Below are 20,951 nucleotides of genomic sequence, written 5' to 3' on the forward strand. Positions count from 1 at the left end.
CGATAGGTGCGTCATATCCCACCTCTGGCTGAGCGAGTGGTTGTGTTCGTGCATCAGACCCACGCTGGGGCGATCCGCAACTAACGTAATTTGGTCTAGTTACGATTGGTTGATTGATTGATTGATTGATTTTCCAGGAATATAAAAAGATACGTGAATGTCAACCAACAGAGTTTCACCTGAAGTAAGTTATATTTTTAATTCTACTAGTTTTTCTTGGGGTCATAGCACGTCTGCACTGTGTCTACGTTCTCATCCATACATGTGTATCTGCATTAATATGGCTACAGGAGTTTTAGTTATTATTATTATAATTATTATTGTGTCTGTGCATTGTACCAGTAGACTTAATCGTTATTTCTTAGTATTAATATTAGTTTTCTAGACAGCGTAAATGCATTGGTTCTGATTTTGTAGCCCACCAAGGAACCTTCGATTCACTCATGGGGAAGCCCAAAATCCACGACTTTACAGCAAGAACACACACAGAGTGAGAAAAATGAAATGGGTGGAAAATGGCAACAACTTCTAGCTTCAATATGGTAAAGATGTTGCATTTTGGATAATTACATAAAAACTCATGCGCATATATATAGAATGCTATACAAAAATAGCCCCCCGGATGATCATTACCTTGTCGAGGTCGGGGGGCTTGTGTGTGTCGATGAACCTGAGAGCTATACCGGGCAGGGTCACCCAAGCCGGGCAGGTCAAAGGGTAGATACCAGACGAAACATGATCCCTGGTCCTCCAGGTTGGGGGTTGGGCACAGGGCTAACAACCCTGTCCCATAAAAAAACACTACTGTTACGGAAACAGCGACAGAGTCGCTGCCCTACGTGCCGACCGGCATAACGGGCAGTAACTAACTATACAAAAATAGCACGTTTCTCATGGAACGTTTTGCTCTCAAATGTTTTAACGATAAAAATGATTCAACACGGTTCATACTTCCCATTATCCAACATGGGAATCAGCAGAGACGATTAGTAAGCTGGCATTACACAGAGTAAACTTCGGGATCCATCACTACAGCGTTGAGCTATTGTCACGTGAAACTGAAACTGAAAACACGATTCACTCTTTTGTCTCTCCACCTTTCTCTCTTTCTGTCTCTCTCTGTCTTGCTCTCTCTCTCTCTCTCTCTTTTTCTCTCATGCACATCCACACGCACACTCACATTTTGTTGTATCTAGAATTTAAACATTACTTTTTACAAGAAAGTGAGTGAAGGATATCGGAGCATGTAATTGTGTGTGTGATTATATATGTATAATTTAGCTTGTGATGTGTCTCCATTTATGTGTTCCTGTGTGAGAGAAAGACAAATTTCTGTACTCGTTAGTTTCCCTCATGATACACACGACGACGACGACGACGACGACGACGACAACGACGGAACCACCCCCAACCTCCAACCAACAACCAGCAACCACACACACACATACACACACAAATAAGATTTCGATACTTCGCCAATAGTTTGCATCAGCATTTTGTAGACAACAACAAGGATAAACTGCTTTAAAGAGATTGCTGACTAAAAACTGCGACGTTGTCATTAAAGAAATAGTTACATTTTTAAATAGACATGCGTCCATATATTTGCATTTTGAAATTCCAGTTCTCGTCTGGACTACGGTGCAAGAGAAGAAATTGACTTTCAGAACGAAATCTTGGATCGGTGTTTTGGAAACAGCGGTACAAAACAGGTTGGTACATGAACATTCTTTAGTTAGTTATGATCGGACTGTGCATCTATTTATATATTAAAAAGTGTTTACATTCTCGGTTCTGCACTGTGTCAATAAATTCATAGTAAGAAGGATGGGGATGAAGTAGGTGTGTACATGTAAATGTTTACGGAGAGTCACTATTTGATCATGCTTTTCTAGCCTACTTGTCGCTTCTAGTTCGTGAGCTGGGAAATCCCCCTCCCCCTAGGTTTCAGGGCCGTAGTGATCTAGTTACAAAACTCCACTATTCTCAGATGGGTATTAGGTTTCGTGTTGTTTTTAATGGTTTCCACATATAGAATATAATTATTTAATAAAAAAAATAACTGGCACTTGCGGGTCCCCATTTGATTCGTCGGTACCAGTCCAGCAAATCGAAGTCAAAATCATAGATACACAGTCGCTTTACACCGCAGTTAAATAAGTCAGGCAAAAACCCCACAGTCTCTTCTCACAAGATGGAGAAGGTAAAATTTACACGCAAGAGTTTAATTAAAGTGAAGGGAAACCACAAAGTCGCCCAAGGAACGGTAGAGGGATTAAAAGTATAGCATATAGCACTTACGTTTCACGCAGAATTCCTAGTCACTTCTCATCCACTTTCAATTCTTCTTTCTGCCCATTCTCTTCTCCTTTTCTCTCTCTCTTTCTCTCTTTTCTTGTTTTATGACAATCACAAGGGGAGAAAACTATGACCTGTTACATTAGCTACTTTCATTTTCATGTCGCGGTACACACGTCCGCGAAGAAGTAAAATTACACTTATTTTGTGTATGTTTAGCTTCTTTTGAAGAAACCAGTCAAGGACTTTTTTATTTCTGAAGCTAGCAATAGGAACAAGATGAGTAACCTCGCATTAATTGTTTAAAAACATTGTGATATATGAAAAATATTTTAATGATCTATTAAGAGGTTTGGGGTTTTTCTTCGCCCAAATGGGCAGTTTGTGAAAATGGGGCAATAGGATAACAGACCATCGGGATTTTTTATACGCGCTAACTGTTGAACCTCTTTGAGTTTTTATTTTGTCCATACACAGGAAAGCCAGGAACAAAAAAGCAGTGGGAGCAGCAATACAGCAAACGATAACATGTGCGACAGTTACCCCGTGAAGAAACCCTTGGTTATATTATACTTATCTCAAAACAGCGTCCCCTTTATTCTCGCGAGGTCTAGAAGAAAAAAGAATGCTTTTGAACGTATCCTGGCGAACTGTGTGTTCACTGAGGGTAAGATTGTGAGTGATATGAAAAAATAAACTTCAAGTAAATAAATGCATTAACAGAAGATAAAAGCAAATATAAGAATTTAGGTAAATCTTTTGGAATTCTATTTTCTTTTACTTCTTTTACTTAACACAGGCATTGACTAGAAACATGTAAGTAATGCTGTAAAATTCATTTCTTTTTCAACAGCTATGGTTGTGTGCGAGTTTAGTTTAGCATGAGAGTAATGCTAACATCTAATTCTTCTAAACTTGTTTTCCTCTTCCTTTCACTTAGATGTCTGGATTTTCACACACGCTCAAACGAAAGACTACTTTAAGAAATTCAAAGATGAACTGAAACCAAAAAACTCTTCGTTCTTCTTCTTCTTCTACACTGTACGTATTAGAGAACACGTTAGTACTTTATAGTAGTCAAATTTAACTTCCGTGTGTATATATATATATGTGTGTGAAAGATAAATATTGGCCCAAACAATGGAAAGGCTACTTTGATATTTTACTACTAATTTATTAGTCGTGTTTGTACCGACAGTGAGCAATTCCTTCAGAAATGCTTAGATTCTATTTTAATCAAATCAAAATCAAAATCAAATCAAAACAGACTTTATTGTCTGCCCAGGAGACCCAGGGCAGAAATTTGTCTTTGCTCACATACCCATACAGACATTTAACACACACACAGAAGTAAAAGTGAGGAGTAAAATAGTGTTGATTGCACCAGTCCATCAAAGCAGTGTATGTTTATCCTAACAACAAACCTTGGGTGACCAAGGGCCTAAAAGCACTGCTGAACAAAAAGAAACATTTGTTCATCACGGGCAGAAGCCCACGACAGAAGATTAGTACATAGAGAGGACCATGATGCTATCCGTTGGGTGGACAGAGGCTCTACGAGCATACTAGTTAGTCCGCTTTCAGTAGTTTGCCGGTGGACCAACGAGTGTCGACGAGATTGAAACAGAGGTCGAGTTAGCTCTCGCCATAAACCCGATGTGTCAGAATGCGGCTCGTGGTGACATCTTGAGCTCGCTGGAGGGACCTGCCAGACGTCGAGTTATGATGCTTCCGCATGACACAAGAGATACGCCGAGAAAGATCTTGGGTGTCCTAGTGGAGGCGTACGGCGAACAAAGTCGGCATCAGTGCCACAGCAACGTGATGAGGTGGTCGACGAATACGCCGCGAAGCTCCAGAATTTAAGCAGGCGAGGTAGAAGGCGGCGCAGAGCGTCGAAGTGGCGGCGATTGACACCATCTCGGAGGACTGCAGCCCGACCGGTCAGGGAAAGTGACTGCCCCCGTTTTCCGTAACAGGATGACAGGGAAATAAAGTGTAGCTGGCCTGACTGGAAAGTGTCCGACGGCGGAGGTTGTCATTTATGGCAGTTGAGTGATGGCGTTGCTCGACGCCGGCAGTGAGGTAACGACGGTCACTGACGAGTGGGCACGAGGGCATATACAGGACTTACAGCTAAAACAAACTCAGGAGTGGCGGTGGTGGACATGTTTACGGCCAGCGTCTGAGAACGTTCCTATCCTGGTGGTCAAGGACCTGGTCGATGTGGTCACAAGTGAGCGCAGGAGGCGCGTGTCGCTTCTACTAGGGAAGAACGTCCTTGATCAGATAATGGACTCTACCGCAGATGTGGCGCAGGCAGTACAGGCAGCCGTGCATGAAGCTCATCTTGAGAAGACATTGTCAACAAAAGGACTGGCTAGGGCCGCTGGCAACACGCCCGTTCCAGGATGCCAATGGGTCTGACGTCCACACCAGCCACTTTCCAGAGGTTAATGCAGACCACCATGCCGAACTTTTTAATTTCAGTCCTTCTTGTGTACCTAGACGATCATTTGGTATACTCCAAGATAAAGGACATTCAACTGCGGGAGGCGCCATACCTTCAGGATGACGACAGTGAAGAGGAAACGCCAGGGTGGTATGTTACTCTTCCAAACCATCACCACAGAACTCTTGTGACAATGCCTTATTGTTATTGACTGTGTTTAAGGGCATAAAACAGTGATTGACTTTACAACTATCCTTTCCATTGCTTTGAGAAGTCTTTTATCGACCTCAATACAAATAATGTATTCATGAGCATATCATTCCAGATATTCTCTCATAAATAGTATTTTTTCATTTGAGACTTTGCAATTACTCAGAAATATATATTTTTTTCAATCGCAACATCATTTTAAAGAAAAAAATTCAGAACAGAAATTCTTCCTTTTGGTTGGTTGACGGGCTGATGGGTAGTTTTTTTGTTGCTTTTCTTTCATTAATATTTACCTCAATGGGTAAAGAATGGAATGAAGGTATTACAGTAAAAGTTTCAGCTTTAGCGTAAGTTACCGATGTCGTCACGCTGCCATGTTAGCGATGATAACGCTCATAATCTTTGCACACAAAGAAACTGCTTTAAAAATGAAATGACTATTTATCTTAATGTTAACCTGTAAAAGATTGGCGTTTACAAACAATTTACAGTTATTAAAAGTAATAGTTTTTCATTAATTTAAAGAAACTAAAATAAAAAATATTATAATGTGACTAATTAAATAATTCTAGTATTTGTTGTAAGTACGCAACAAATTAATTGTGTTGCTGAAATAAGCTAAACAGCCGATTGCTGGAAAGGCCATGTTAGACTTAGTAGTACATTTATTGTAACTGTAGGGTACAACAAAATTTGCAACAAAAATATAATTAGTTCAGCTTCTAATTTTTACAAAATAATTTGAAGATTGTAGCTTTAATCATCTAGTGACAAAAATAGTATTAAATATGTTATGTTTCCTTTGGTTTGCAGCTTTATGAACTTGCTCATAATTACTCCATTTGATTTTTCAGGACTCCAGAACCACAAAACAGTCTTTGCAGGAGATTTCTAGTAAGTTTGCTTAGCATTTTTATTTTTTCAGTTGCACCGTGCTAAAAGACAGAGAATTATACTCTTTCTATGTAACGCAATAGAGCGGCATCTCTGTCATCACTGTCATTGCTGTCATCACCCACTTTTAAATGTTTTCGTAGAAGAACTTTATTTAGAAATGATACATAGTACAGTAAAATGAATTATATCAATATATGAACACCAGCAGGCTCACAACGATCTGGAAAGATATGAAAAACAGAATGCCACGGACTCTCAATTCCAAAACTGATAATCTTCATCTGTGTCAAAATATCATACTATCAGTTTCATGAAGTTCGAAGAAAACAAGTGCTAAAAAAATTGAACAAACTAAAACTACAGGCAAAAAAGATCCCTTATAGGTGTTTTTTTAGGTCAGACCGTTGAAGCATTATAATGAAAGCCGAGAATTTCTTGCAATGTGAACAGAATTTCTTAATGCATTCAAAGACTTTAAGAAGGCAGTGGACAGCATCTGACATGCGCTTCTTTGGGCGTGTGTTGGAAAACCTAGTGAAACTCTCAGAACATCAATATAGTAAGTCTTTTTTAGAGGCATCATATGTAACGAGTTCAGAAGTTGAATTTCGTAAAATTTGCTTATTTTCCATGCATTGCTCTAACATTTTTAAGTAAATAACATCGGCAGATGTAGCAGATGACGAAGAAGATTCAGTCAACATTTGAGGCAGGACAATGAGAAAGTACAGCTAGCCGATATAGTCATGGATATGTTCACTGACCTATATTGTAATACATGGAGATCAACTGTGAAAAGAACAAGCTGATGGTCAACAACACTAACGGCACAAAAATCATCATTCAAGGGCAAAAGCTAGAGACAGATTGCAGCTTTATGTACTTGGAGTCAGTTGTCTCGTGCTGTTTGGACCATGCGTGGCTTGCTTCCCCGATAATAAATTATATATTAGGGTCTCAATCAAGGTAAGGGTAGGGATGGGATAGTTGCTAAACAAACTGTGCGTACCATACAAAAGGTATTTAAGCAAGTTTTGCTTTTTTTATTTTAAAATGTAAATAATAATGCATATGTGCGTGTTTGTGTATATGGGCTTACATCTGTGTGTTTTTGTAAACGGCATTTTTATAATTACGAAATATCTAAATCTTGTTTCTTTATTATCTAGTTTTGCGATGGCATTTTCTTTCTAGCTTTAAACTTTATTTGATTTTGCAAAAAAAAAAAAAGTTCGATATACTATTAAAAACATTTTTTATATGCAAGATCACAGAAGGCTCACTCTTTTCACCACACCCTCTGTCTACATAAAATTTGCTTTTGTTAATACAAATAATAGAAATATGTTTGTTTTTCTTGTTTGGCAGAGGACATGGATGCTTTCTTGATTTTCTTGGTTAAGGATCAGGAAGAAACTTTCTACAGCGATGAAAAGACATCTGTGATAGCTATTGAGGTATCGTATACATTTTTGCTTATTTCTAATAAATTACATACACTATAAACGACATTGGTAGGCGCTGTAAAAAAGGAAAAATATATTAATAATGCATTTTATTTTGTCTCTTTGATCAACTTGTAAAATAGGAACCCTACACAAGTTTTCTGGTCGTCTATTCGTTTGCTCTTCCATGATTTTCTCTCCCCCCCCCCCTTTTTATCTGTTATATCATCTCTCATATAACCAGTGTTTAATATATTGTTGTCTGTCTTACGAATTATTTCTATGGAAGGTTATTTTATAATCTATCCTTATGAGGCATATGTCTATGGTTTATGTCCACCTGATTAGTTTCTAAAATAGTACAAAATATTTAATTATGTGCGTTAATAGAGGTTGCATTCAAGCGTCATTTTCCTTTAAATTTTAGTTTTTAGTGAAAAAAAATGCCGAAGTCTTGTCTAAGATGGCGCTAACTGTTAGAGACGCCAATCATCTGTGTATTACCTTTTGGTTTACAACAGATTTACAAACATGACTGACGGCTGGAGAATTTATTATACCCCAAACAAACTTCTGATGGTGAGCCGAAATGAACTGGCTCTCGATAACATTTTCCTTCCTGTTTCCTTCTTCTCTCATAGTTTCAACTGATAAGGTCTTCCATTATTTGAGAGATGCTTATTAATGAACAGTTTAGACAAGAATTTTTAATCTTTCTCTTTTCTTTCACTATGTTCTACATAAGCGTGGTGTGTCACGTTTTGTTTTGGAATTCCGAAGGAATCTTGAATACTTCTGGAAGGGAATTAAGTGGGTACCAGGGTAGTAAATTGGAACAGAAAGCATAGAACAAGAAATAGCCGATAAGCGGAATATTTTTGTCACTTTAGCAGCCATGATTTTACAGAGGATACAAGTAATCTGAGAGAGGCTTTTAATAATGTTTTGAAAAGAGGAAAGTGGAGAGGAGGTTATTAACGTCTTTACAGAAGAGGAGTTGCGCCGACAAATTCTCAAAGTGCATATTCAAAAGACAGCAGGTCCTGACAAAGTAAGCCCTACTGTCCTAAGGAGCTGTGCTGACCACCTTGCCAAACTTCTACGAATTATTTTTAGCTTTCAAACAGCTCTGTTGACCTACTCAAGAAAACTTGATGCTAATGCGAGTGCCGAAGTAAGATCGGTATTAGAATTAAATGATTTACGCCCTGTTGTAATGACAGTTTTTGAAAGCTTGTACTCAAACGCCTACTAGTCCTTATTGAGGACTCATTAAACGCTCTACAGTTTGCCTATAGAAGTAAAAGTAGTGTAGAAGATCCTTTTTTACATGTATTAAGTAGAATTTACGAATATCTGGAGAACAGCAACACCTAAATTTGTCTCGCCTTTTTTTTACTTTTTCAGTACTTTCAATACAATGCACTGTAATTTGCTTGTTCACAAGCTAATTAAAATAAATTTTGATACCAGAACTTCTCTGTGGATCTTAGACTATTTGACCAACACCTCAGTTTATGGGAATTTCTTGTGATCTTAATTCCGATGCTCTATAAACGACTACTAATGCTCCCCAAATGTCTGTGCTCTCTCCTTTCTTGTTTGCCATGTACACGGTGAAGTGTAGACACAAAAACAAACCCTGCCTTATAGGTAAATTTACTGACTACATAGGAATTACAGGACTGATAACGGTATAGACAAGAGTGTTACATTGTGTGAAGACAGTTATTTAGAGTAAAACGTTAAAAAAAAGAAATGATTGTAGATTTCAGGAATGACAGGGTTGTTTTTGACGACATACTCATTAAAGGTGAGTTGGTAAGAAGAGTAGACAGTTACAAATATTTAGTTATAACTATCGATGTTATAAACTCACCTGGAAAACTCATGTTGAAAGCGTTGTAAAAAAATGCATAGCCATCTTTACTGTTTGAAAAAAAAATTGAGATCTTTTAATATGCGCTTAGAGCTCCTGCAACTATTCTGGACTTCTGTAATATGCAACATCGTGACTTTTGGACTAGTATGCTGTCTGGGAGCAAAGCCAAATACGACAGGGACAAGCTGAACAAAAGCATTAAAAAAAGGCAAGAGAGATGATTTGGAGGGGGAAGAATGACTTAGGACACTATACCACAAGCTTCTGTTCAATTAACTGCAATTTTAGCCGATGACTCTCATCCACTCCAAGAATTCGACAACAGACGCATAGACACGAATGGTAGGTTTAGAGTTCGCCGAACCGGAATCCAAAGCTGTCTGCACTCTTTTCTTCCGGCGGCAATCCACATATACAACCAAACCATGGCTAGGACATGTCTTTGAGTGAAGGTTCTTACACAGGTGGCTCCCGTTCCCGGAACTCCCGGTCTTTCTTGGTTTTTGTTTTTATGTAATATTTAATGTCATACTTAAGGCATCATGTAATGTCTGATGTATTATGTAATAAATGTAGTAACATTGACTAAAAAATAATTTGATGACAAGGATTAATAAAGATGTTTTATATTTCGTGTTGTTTGAGTTTTCCGCTATTGCCCTGCAATATTCAGCGTTTTATGCAGCTTGTAACTCCTCATAGTCTCCTTTAGCGTAGAGCTTTAATTGTCTGTTGCTGCAATTAAAGTACAGAGTACACAGTACTAAGAAAGCACAGAGTGTACTTCTAGCAGTCATCATCTTTACTTTTCTCGGAGGGGTAGTGAGTATTGTGCCCTCTGGTGCGATGTTTTGATCTCTCTAAATTATGGATAAAATGGAGACTATGATGAGCCTGATATTTGTAACAGATATGTATATATGTATCAGTAGCATTACTTGTGGTAGGTATTGTCGAGAAAGAAAACGAAAGAGAGAGAAGAGAGAGAGCGAGAAATGGTCATCGTAACGAACAGTTCTTAAATAAAGTTTTGTTCTTTGTCTCATTTTTAAGGATTCTGGTAAAACTGAAGCTCAGGAAGCTGCCAGGTATTTTTTTTTCTCTTCTGTTAGCAAAAGTTTGCTTTTCCGATTACTAGATCTTCAGTGTTTTATGTTTAAATTATTAATATTGAATAATGTTATTGAATTCACGATAGTTGCATAAACGATAAGACCTAATGTTTTTATACATTCTTTCCTCGCATTAGTGTTGTTGGTTTTTTGGTAGAATCATTAAAAGTACATTGTTAATATTTTATAATCATTAACAACAGTGAAGACTCCTGCAAAGTTTTTGACATCAGCATTAACATCAGTGCCAGGAACCGTCTCTGTGAACTCATCCTTGACATTATCAATGGTAAGACATTGCTTCTCTAATATCTAACGATGTGAGATGTAGTATCAAGAATGTATTGTACATATTAGATATTAGAATTACAAGTTACAATAACTAAAGTGATCTAAAGATTAATTTTGACCATCAACTAACAGTAAAATTATGACCAGAGCTCAATTTGATGTCTCGGTCGTAGTCAAACAAGAAAAGGAATACACAAATAATACCACATTTCAGTACCTTTAACTGTCAGTTTTTTTATTACTGCAGATTATGTCTTTGCTAAACTTTAGACAAAATTTACAATCTCGTTGAATTGAATTCTTTAAACAAAGCCAACAGATGTGACATGTAAACAAAATGTAATGCAACAATTCATCTACAGCTCATTTTCTATGAAACTTTATGAGTCAAAATAAAGGTGTTTTGATTAGGTTTTTGAACACTTGTAGGTGTTGGCAAAAGATTAGAAAATGTCCCAGTAAGAGACTGATCACCCCTATAGAGTAACTTAGAAAACCAAGAGATATTCGTTCTAATACAAACAGTTATCTTTTCGCAATGCTGTAAGCCCCTTCACCCATCCAAAGCTCTGACAAAATGGCCTCCTTCAGCTAACTCCTAAATTATAAGCTGGTCAAATGATACCAATACAAAATCTGCTCATAGTAAGAAAAATCAGGAAATAAGCCTTACCTTTAAACAGCTCGAAAATTAGCTAAAATATGTTTTACTCCTACATCATGGCCTTGAATTGTCTGAATCCCAGCATACACATAGACGTATTCAATCTCACAGATTTACATACAGAACTATATACAAAGCCAACCTCACAGACTTACATACAGAACTATATACAAAGTCAACCTCACACACAGAAATATATACAAAGTCAACCTCACAGACGTAAACCCTCTTGAGAAGCTTCAGAGGATGTGACCTATCAACTCTCTGAACAAGCAGATTAAATCAGCCTTTCGATACAACATCTTACAGAACCTTTCCGTAGACGTTAAGATGGTTACAGGGAATAAAATAAACACTGTAAAATTAAATTGTTATAGAATTAAAACATAACAGCTTCGACAGGACATTCCAGTCTGTTGATCGCCAGACTCAGTTATCCAAGGAACACGCTGCAATGTTAACTATAGTAAATTTAAAGCCTATATCACAAAATGAAATTGGAATTAAGTGGTGCATGAAAACGGATTGCAGATCAGCTACCATTACATAATGTGTTTTTAATAATAAAGTCATTTTGTGTGTGACGAATTTTCATGGCATCAAGAACCATATGATTAAGCAAAGAACCTAGACTATGTCTAAAACTTCCCATACATTCATGTACAATATTATTGATAAAACGATTGCTTTAATGATAGTTTTAGGTGTGTTCATTTTGTCCTTATACCATTTCAGAAAAAAAGTGTCCTGAACAGAAATATCTGCAGCTTGCTTTGTCCTGGAACTGTTCTGAAAAGGCACAAGACAAATTGCAGTCCTGGGATTGTTCTCAAAAGACACAAGCAAAATTAGAGTCTGGGGATTGTTCTGCAAAATTGGAGGAAGAGAAAGATCATAAGGTGTGTATCACACAACACTGAGAGCGCATAGAGTGCGATCTATCTTGGTCTTGATGCTGCGCGTGATAAGTACCTACTATTGTTATTGTTATTGTTATTGTTATTGTTATTGTTATTGTTATTGTTATTGTTATTGTGTGTTCTTTTACTGTACTTTTATACGAGGACATGCGTCTTTGCAATTAATTTAGAATGTAGCAGCCTAATAATAATCTAAAGATGGTGGAGTTCTACCAACTTTGAAGTCATTTTTATTCTGCCTACCTTTTCTTAATTGGGTGCGAGAAAATTATGTTTAGAAAATACACAGTCCGATTTTTCAAAAAGATGATATTAGGGTTTATAATTCTGAGCTGTACACTCGCATATACAGAAATGTCGATAATCATTTAATTGATTTATTGATTTTAGATAAAAGCTGACATGCGCTACGACAGGAAGTGGTCTACCTACCACTTGGGGTAAAAAATTACATGCATGCAAAATTCCTCGAAATCGTCAATAGAGATTATTTAATGGTTTGCAAACCAGGGCAAGCTAAAATATGCAATTAATACTTCCCGAACATTTTTTAAGAACATGCGAGCCTGTAAATTATAGTGATGGTAGAGAGATACTGTGTGAGCATTTTGATCGTGGTCCCATTGATTGAAGTAATAGTGATTGTAAAAAGGTATTATGATGAAATAATAGGGCACTCCAAAAATTAGTTGATTAATGCACCAACGTATTCAGGTGCATACACGTACATAAAGAATGGCGTCTGTGTAGCTAGTGAAAACATTCATTATGAAAGGTTTGTAGTTCAGAATATCTGTGTTAGGAAATCAGTATGTAGAACATTTCCTTTGTGTCAAGAAAGAATTTTGAATGTATTAACAAGAGTTAGAATTTTTATTTCCTTTATTTTTTTAATTTCAATGTAGCTTAGTGCCACAGCCTACGCCATTAGAAGCACCCCATTGACACAGATCTTAGAGCATCACGCTTAGCACGTGACACACTTCCTAAGAAAAGATCAAGTGTTGTCTTTAACATACGACAGAGTGGTCGTAAGTCATAAGACCCGATGTCAGGTTAAAGTGACTGAAAACTCCAACGAAGAATTGAAGAACAGTCGCGGATTTCCTTGCGTACAACCTTCGTGAGAAGTGAAATGTCACCAGTTTTGCGTGTGTGCCTCGAACAAGTAAACCACAAAAACAAGTCCCAAAAATATTTTGGACTAATATTATTGCTACTCATTAAACGTCTTATAACACAGACTATAAAGAGCTACGTCCAGGTAAACACAATTTGTACAGTTTTATACACATTTTCTATACGCCCTGAAGGTGCTTGTGTCAGTTTGTCTGTGTCAAAGGATGTGTTTATATGGACCAGCGTTCGTGTACAGAAAAAGCCTGAACATCTTTTTATGAGACGCGGAAAACATCTGTTACATAACGAACTTGTTTTATGTTTTTAAACAGGCAACACAAACAGAAAATGAAGGATTGGACGAAGATGAGGTAAGCATTCCGAAAATATGGGAATATTGTCAATAATTATTATTTGTGTAAAACCTCTAGGCCTGCTCGCCCAACTGTTTATAAAATCAGTTTCACTTTTGCGTCCCCATGGACAGAGATGGGAGAGCATCTCGAATACTGTCAAGTTAACAACTTTGTTTGTTGTGTTGAGCTTTCTTGCAATGTTTGCTTTATTTATTCTTTAATGTTTGTGTCTGCTTTTGTTTTCATTTCCTGTATATATATATATAAGGAAACAAGAAGCGCAAACATCGGCATCCGATAAAATATTTCATCATGTTGATTTGACTATACCTGATTATGGAAACAGTCTTTCATAGTACTTGAGCATAGCATTGCAAGTTTTATTTTATTTATTTTTCTGATTTCAGTTTAACGTATTATTAACTGCTACACAACGAATTTGTTTTACGTTGTTTAAACAGGTAACAGAATCAGACAACGAAGGACCGGCTGACGATGAGGTAATCTTTCCGAAAATATGGGGAGTGAATATTAGTTACTAACTGCACGTTTTCGGACAAGTAAGCAAAGATAATGGGCACAATAGTCATTATACTAGTGTCAACATATTAATTAATGTTAGAAGTTTAATTTATTTTGTCTAATATCGTTACACTAGGTAGTATTATTTATTATTTAAAACAACTTGTACAGTGCATTTACTGAAAGGTAAGAAAGCTCAGTGCGCTTCACAGATTGCATCCCTATTTTGCACTATATATTTACATATTAAACGATATATAACACACACTTGAAATAGTTTATTCTAGACATACACATTTCCTGCAGTTTTTGTTATTCCACCGCCTATAGAGATTATTTATTGATTTGCGATGCTTGTGCAATTAACACTTCTGGAACATTTTTCAAGAACGTTGTCCCTTTGATTAATCCCGACACACGGAAAGGAATAGCTGTGGTAGAAATTAAAAGGCATAGCGATGAAATAATAAGGCACTCTAAAATCAGCTGACCAATGCACCAACGTGCTTAAGTAACAAGGTACATAAAGGATAGCTTCTTTGCAGCTATGTAGCTAGTGAAAAAGTTTCTTTGGCAAGTGAAGAGAAAATGGCCATTACCCATCTGTAATTTGGGATGTGAGTGACAAAGTCTTACAAATATAGCAGGAAACAGCAGTTACTCGTAGCTTTTTAATGCATGAATTAGTCAACAAAGCATTTTACATAAAGTAAGGAATATAATTCGATCGTATCAGAAGATCTTCTAAATCTTAATACCATTCACGAGCATGTTTTTGTTTTGTTTTGTTTTTTTTAGGCAGATGGCCTTTTGGACCACCTGATGGAGAAAGCGTTGATAGAAGATCGATATGAAGTTGTTCGTACATTTATGATGAAAGGCGTCAAAATATCAAGCTTTCTAAAGCAACACCAAGCCAACCTATACTTTGTGGTAGGGGCTAATGGCATTTCTTTCATTTTAACTTCTGTTTCAAGAACACCAATTCTTAGCTGTCTTATTCATATTCCCATGGACCTCTGTCCGTGCATTCGGCAATCAACACATTATGTAGTATGCAGGTAGAAGAAATATAAAATTTCAAGTATTATTAAACTGCTGACTTACTTCATTTCAGTGATTTAAAAATATAAAGCTGCTGAAGGGGTAGAGTTGTTTCCCCGTTGTAACGATTGGTATAGCCAAATATCTGACTAGCATAGAGATTATTGAATTTTGCTGATTAATTTGCCTTTTTAGAACAGTTCTAAGTTTTAAATCATGTAGCAAAGAAGAGTAACATAAAAAGTAGCACAGACTTTAAATGTAGCGACTATACACGATTGTTTAGTAGAAGTTTGCTCTGTGTCAACGAACCTCATAAGCTTTACTTAAGGCAAGCTGATATAGACGTAGAATGGGTTTTTTTTTTTCACAAATCATCGCTCACAAACAAAACCAGCAAAACGCACATACCATATTTTCTCAATTATCATTATCATTGTCAATGGTCACATGCAATTAGAGAGATAGCTATTATTTGCTGATGATAAGGTAAACTATTTACTAATACTCTAAAGACCCCAACCTGTGTTAGGAACTCATTAAAAAAACTATCAAAGTTTTTGTCACTGACACATATCTGTATGCAACCCTATCAAACAAGGATAAAATCGTTTACCTCACAAAAACCTCCTCACAAATGATCGATCCTTTTGACAAAATCATATATACTAGGCCAAATCGTAGAATATATTTCCGCTACATACTATCTATCTATCTATCTATTCCTCTTCGTGCATCAAGTTGCACATAAGGCCTCGACCAGAGTCCGCCACCGATGTCGATCGGCTGAAACCCGCTCTAGGTGACCCCATGTCCAGCCCTTTCCTTTCATCTCCCTTTCCACTGTTCTTCTCCAAGTTTCCTTTGGGCGGCCTCGTTTTCTTCGGCCGTCTGGAGTCCATCGTAGGGCGACTCTGGAAAGGTCTGCTGTCTGCTGGCGGAGCACATGTCCAATCCATCGCCAACGCCTTCGTTGAACCTGCGTAGTGATGGACTCGGTTTCAGTTCTTCGGTGGAGTTCTTCATTGGTGATGGTGTTTGGCCAAAAGATGTTAAGTATGCGCCTGAGGCATCTGTTTTGGAAGACGTCAAGCTTGTTACTGATGGTTTTGGTCATCTTCCATGATTCTGATCCGTAAAGGAGGGTGCTGATCACATTTGACTTGAAGATTCTCAGCTTGATCTTCTGACTGATGTTTTTTGCTTTCCATGTGCTCCTGAGTGAGGCAAAGGCCTGGCTGGCTTTCGCCAGTCGGGCTCGAATCTCCACCTCCGCATCCCCGGTGTTTGACATTTTGGACCCAAGATAGGAGAAACTGTCAACTTCCTCAATCTCTTCTCCATTCAGTTTGATGCTGTCTGGGACTCTGGCGTTCACTCTCATACTGTTAGTCTTTTTTGTGCTGACCTTCAAGCCAAGGTTTCCAGCTGTTTCTGAGAAGGCCTTTGTTTTTTCCTGCATGTCTTGGTGTCGGTGTGACAGCAGGGCAATGTCATCAGCAAAGTCCAAGTCTTCCAGTGCTGTTGTTGCTGTCATAGTCATGGTCCATCGGATCCCTCTCCTCTCGCTGTCGGTGGAAGTTTTCATGATCCAGTCCATGGCCAGGATGAAGAGGAACGGCGACAGAATGCAGCCCTGCTTCACCCCGGTACTGACGTTGAAGGGGTCTGTGAGCTCCGTGTCACAGACAACCTGGGATTTGAAATCACTGTACAGCATTGCAACGACCTGAACAAGTTTTGCAGGGACTCCGTAATGCCTCAGGATCTTCCATAAGGACTCGCGGTGGATGCTGTCAAAAGCCTTCTCCAGGTCGATGAAATTGATGTACAGCGATGTGTTCCATTCGTTGCTCTGCTCCAAAATCTGTCTCAGAATGAAGATGTGTTCGGAGCAGGATCGCCCAGGGCGAAATCCTGCTTGTTGTGGTCGGAGATCTTTCTCAATGGTTGCTGTCAGTCTTGACAGAACAATCTTGCTAAAGACCTTGCTGGTGAGGGAAAGAAGTGTTATGCCCCTCCAATTATTGCAGTCTCCAAGATCTCCTTTCTTGGGTAACTTGAAGATGAGTCCTGTCTTCCACGCATCAGGGAGCTGTCCTGATTCCCAAACTTGCCTGAAGATTTCAGTCAGCTTGGGAGCTGTCACATTCACATCTGCTTTCAACATCTCTGCTGTTATTCCATCTGCCCCTGGTGCTTTGCCGCTCTTCATTGTCTTGATTGCTGCTGTCACTTCTTCCAGGCTTGGCGGGTCTGTGCAGATGTCAAGGTCTATAGCTGCTGGCTGGATGTCTGCAAGCTGAGGAGGATCTGGTCTGTTCAGAACCGACTCAAAATGCTCCCTCCAGCGCTGTAGTTTTTTTACATACAGATGTTTATTATAGTTTCAGTTTACTACAACTGCAGCATGAAGTGAAGAACATAATACTTTTGTCAATTGCTCCGTGTAAATAAATGACCAATAAAAAAGGAAAGGCACGACTAAAGCAATAATTTAAATTATTTTTTCAAATTTGACTTTACTTAAAGATGTTTTATTTATGTATTTTGTGAAACAATCTGAGTAAAAGGAAGCATTTGCTAGTTGATCTGGCTGCAAACAGGTTAGTTTTAGTTTTATGGCAGTTGTTAACTCATTTCTTCTATGAAACCTAAACATCGTCACTCTTGATTGCTTCATATTTATTTTCGTGATTTATAAACTTTATAAATAGTCTGTTATATTTCTATTTATCTCGTTCTCTCTATCTTAAATATGTACGTGTACGTGCGTGCGTGCTTGCGTGCTTGCGTGTGTGTGTGTGTGAATATTGCTCTAGAGCGAGGAAAACGATCTCTTCAAAAAACTTGAAGCTGCTACAAGAGACAAGGAACAGGTAAAAGATGTTAGTGTATGTGTATTGATAGATGTGTATAGATATAGATATGAATAAAGACCTTGCCAGCTACAGTGAGAAGCGAAATGTTCATGCAAGTTATGCATTCTGCTTTGCTTACCTTGTTCTGTAGAAAGAAACGATTAGAGTACCACTCAAATCCTCGGGCATGTTTTCTTCTGTCCACGTGCTCTGTAGTATGTCTTGGAAGGCATTCCGGACATTAAGGTTTGCTGCTCTTTAGACCAGAATCGATGCCACATTTCCTTGAAGCCGATGTTAAAGGATGAGATAACATTTTTTTTCCTCATTGAAAGTAGGTGGCGTGGTTCATTCCTCTATACGCAGGCATTTGGGGGATCTACTGAAGACTGGTTGAGAAACGGGAATAAATTTTTAATCTAGCGTTTCCTGAGTTTTTTTTTTTTTTTTGGTCTTTGATGAGGTATGATTCATCAGAAACCAGCAAAGAGGAGCTGTCCCATCATAGTAGATGGCAGATTTGCTTCAGGGCATGTAGGAAGTGTCTTGTGTTGCAGGTATCGGCGTGCTGCTGAATTTTCTCAGCTTTCCCTCGACATCGCCGATTAACCAGTTCTATCATCCCCTTTTCCAGTTTCTTAAAAATTTTTGAAGTAAAGAAGAGAATAATTTTGTTAAAGTTTTTAATTTGTCCTTCGGCATGATCAGTAGATCATTTTCCACAAACAAATACCTTTCTAATTCCCAGTATTTTTCATGAATAGTGGATTCTGTTCAAACCAGTCTACGCCTGTTCCTCCTTGACAACAGCCGTGAACCCATTAGTGAAAAATGATTCCTGTGAGCTACGTGTCTTTGAAAATTTATTCTTTAATGCCTATTGAAGCTAAGGAGTTATAATGGATTCGTCAGCAAAGGATACCATCCTAACATTTTGGGTTCTACGGTATTGCGGAGCAATGTACAAATTAAAGACTGCTTTGAATAGTTTGTACTTCGTCCAGCATTTTGCTCCTCGCATTGCAATAGTCATTCTGACACCCAAGAGGTCACATTGAAGAACAATTACAAAGTCTATCATGTGAAAATTTTTAATTTTGGAGTGCATCCAAGACGTAACATAATTATTTTATTATATATATAGGCATTGTTCAGCGCACTAGTAGTTAATAATAGCAAATGAAAGATTTATATAGCCCATACTCACACTCCTAATGAGCTTGATCTTATATAATGAGACATGGACAACATGGACAGCCTATGAGGAACGGAAGAAAAAAACAGTACTGAAGACCAATAGAAGACAAATATCAAAAACGCGAAGATGTTCAAGTAAAAAGAACTGAAAATATCGTGATTCTTCAGAGGAAGACGAGTAGAAAAGTAGCAAAAAGCGGAAAAGGACTAACATTGTGTGGACTGTGTTAGTAATGCTCAAGGAAGAGATGCGTTTTCAGTGCACGTTTAAAGGATTCAGTAGTGGGCAGGCCTGACGAGAGGGGGGGGACAGGGGGGTCTGGTGTACCCGGGCCCGCGGCTGTCAAGGGGGCCCGGCCTTGGTCAGTGGATTTTTTTTTCTTCTCCTTTTCTTTTTCTTTTTAAAGAAAGGTCTAAGGACAGAACACCCAAGCATTACACATGCAGAAGTTGAGTTTGAGTGTAGATATTGAGAATCAAATTGTAAACATACATTATATACTGGGAAAATAATTTACGATTACAAGTACAAGGGGCCCGGAGAGGTCTGCCCCGGGGCCCGGGCTGGCTCTCGGCGGCCCTGGTAGTGGGTAGACGGCGGATATGGAAATGGAGAGAGTGTCATTGTTTTGCTGAACAATAACTAAACATCCTGTGGTCATGTGTTGTTGTTATGGTGACAGGAATAGTTAAGAGACGTTCGGAAAAAGAGCGGAGTTGTCTAGCTGAGATGTAGAGGAAAAGCAGTTCAGAAAAATAGCTATTTAATATAATGATCCGTAACATAAAGGCAGTTCCAGTCTCTCAGATGACCATGCATTGACCCAGTGGCACCTCTGGGGGTCTCTTCTGCTGCAGCAAGTGACCAAAACTTTCACTGTTAGCCGATTGGAACTGGCATCATAGCGTCATAGCCGTTGAACCTTATGTGTATTATGTCCATCCATTCCTCCCTAACCATCTTTCGCATATGCTGGATGGACAGGCCGTTAGTCGCCATGAGCTTTTCACTCCTTAGGTTACTCGTACCAGGTTTCACTGGCCTGTGAAAGCTTTTTCACCAAGGTATAGTCGCTATTTCGCTATTGCGTGCTGACATTTACAAAGAACCAGTGTGGAGAGCTGGGTGCCAGGTGAGAACCAATTACATTCGTGCTTTCAGGAGCACCACAAGCTTCTCCTTAGTTAGCATTAACAACTACGTTTCTTGACACTTTGATGCTTAATATCAATTTTTAGCATGTGTTATATTACAACTAGCAGCTATACCAGTGTGGTTAGTTTAATGTTATATCATTATAATTGCTCAGAGTCACCATTTTTGCAGCATATACAATGCCTTTATTCTAGAACTAGGTATGTTATATTAATTCGGACCCTTTATGATTTCTTCTTGGTTTGTTTACTTTGATAACAGGGTCAAGACAAGGTTAAAAAATACGTAGAACATCTTCTGGACGATATTACAAAAGAAAATAAACCAAGTTCGCATAAGGTAATGTAAATTTCAGATCATCTTTTTACATCTCTATGTACGACTATTTTCTATCCCAGAGGGCAATTAGTAGCTATAAGGAAGCAAAAGAACTACACAGTAAAACAATCACCATTCATACCCACCACACCAGAAAGACCCTCCTACAATTACAGTTCAGAAATATATGTGATCACGATTCACTCA

At 38.2% G+C, this 20,951-nt stretch overlaps 1 protein-coding gene across 4 annotated transcripts in view; it reads left to right on the plus strand.

The window, feature by feature from the left end:
* Nucleotides 1–20,951, plus strand: part of LOC112557247 — a 65,310-nt gene that overhangs the window by 3,859 nt on the left and 40,500 nt on the right. For all 4 annotated transcript variants that reach the window (XM_025226988.1, XM_025226990.1, XM_025226989.1 and 1 more), the window contains 15 exons: nucleotides 138–184; nucleotides 418–542; nucleotides 1,625–1,712; nucleotides 2,776–2,965; nucleotides 3,239–3,339; nucleotides 5,815–5,854; nucleotides 7,226–7,314; nucleotides 10,238–10,272; nucleotides 10,500–10,585; nucleotides 11,987–12,150; nucleotides 13,623–13,661; nucleotides 14,108–14,146; nucleotides 14,967–15,101; nucleotides 18,035–18,091; nucleotides 20,688–20,765. In XM_025226988.1, the coding sequence (XP_025082773.1) occupies nucleotides 158–184; nucleotides 418–542; nucleotides 1,625–1,712; nucleotides 2,776–2,965; nucleotides 3,239–3,339; nucleotides 5,815–5,854; nucleotides 7,226–7,314; nucleotides 10,238–10,272; nucleotides 10,500–10,585; nucleotides 11,987–12,150; nucleotides 13,623–13,661; nucleotides 14,108–14,146; nucleotides 14,967–15,101; nucleotides 18,035–18,091; nucleotides 20,688–20,765 (1,293 nt within the window). In that variant the 5' untranslated portion in view covers nucleotides 138–157. The remainder of the gene's footprint in view (nucleotides 1–137; nucleotides 185–417; nucleotides 543–1,624; nucleotides 1,713–2,775; nucleotides 2,966–3,238; nucleotides 3,340–5,814; nucleotides 5,855–7,225; nucleotides 7,315–10,237; nucleotides 10,273–10,499; nucleotides 10,586–11,986; nucleotides 12,151–13,622; nucleotides 13,662–14,107; nucleotides 14,147–14,966; nucleotides 15,102–18,034; nucleotides 18,092–20,687; nucleotides 20,766–20,951) is intronic.

Source organism: Pomacea canaliculata, linkage group LG2 (assembly GCF_003073045.1).
Source record: "Pomacea canaliculata isolate SZHN2017 linkage group LG2, ASM307304v1, whole genome shotgun sequence".
Taxonomy (NCBI): domain Eukaryota; kingdom Metazoa; phylum Mollusca; class Gastropoda; order Architaenioglossa; family Ampullariidae; genus Pomacea; species Pomacea canaliculata.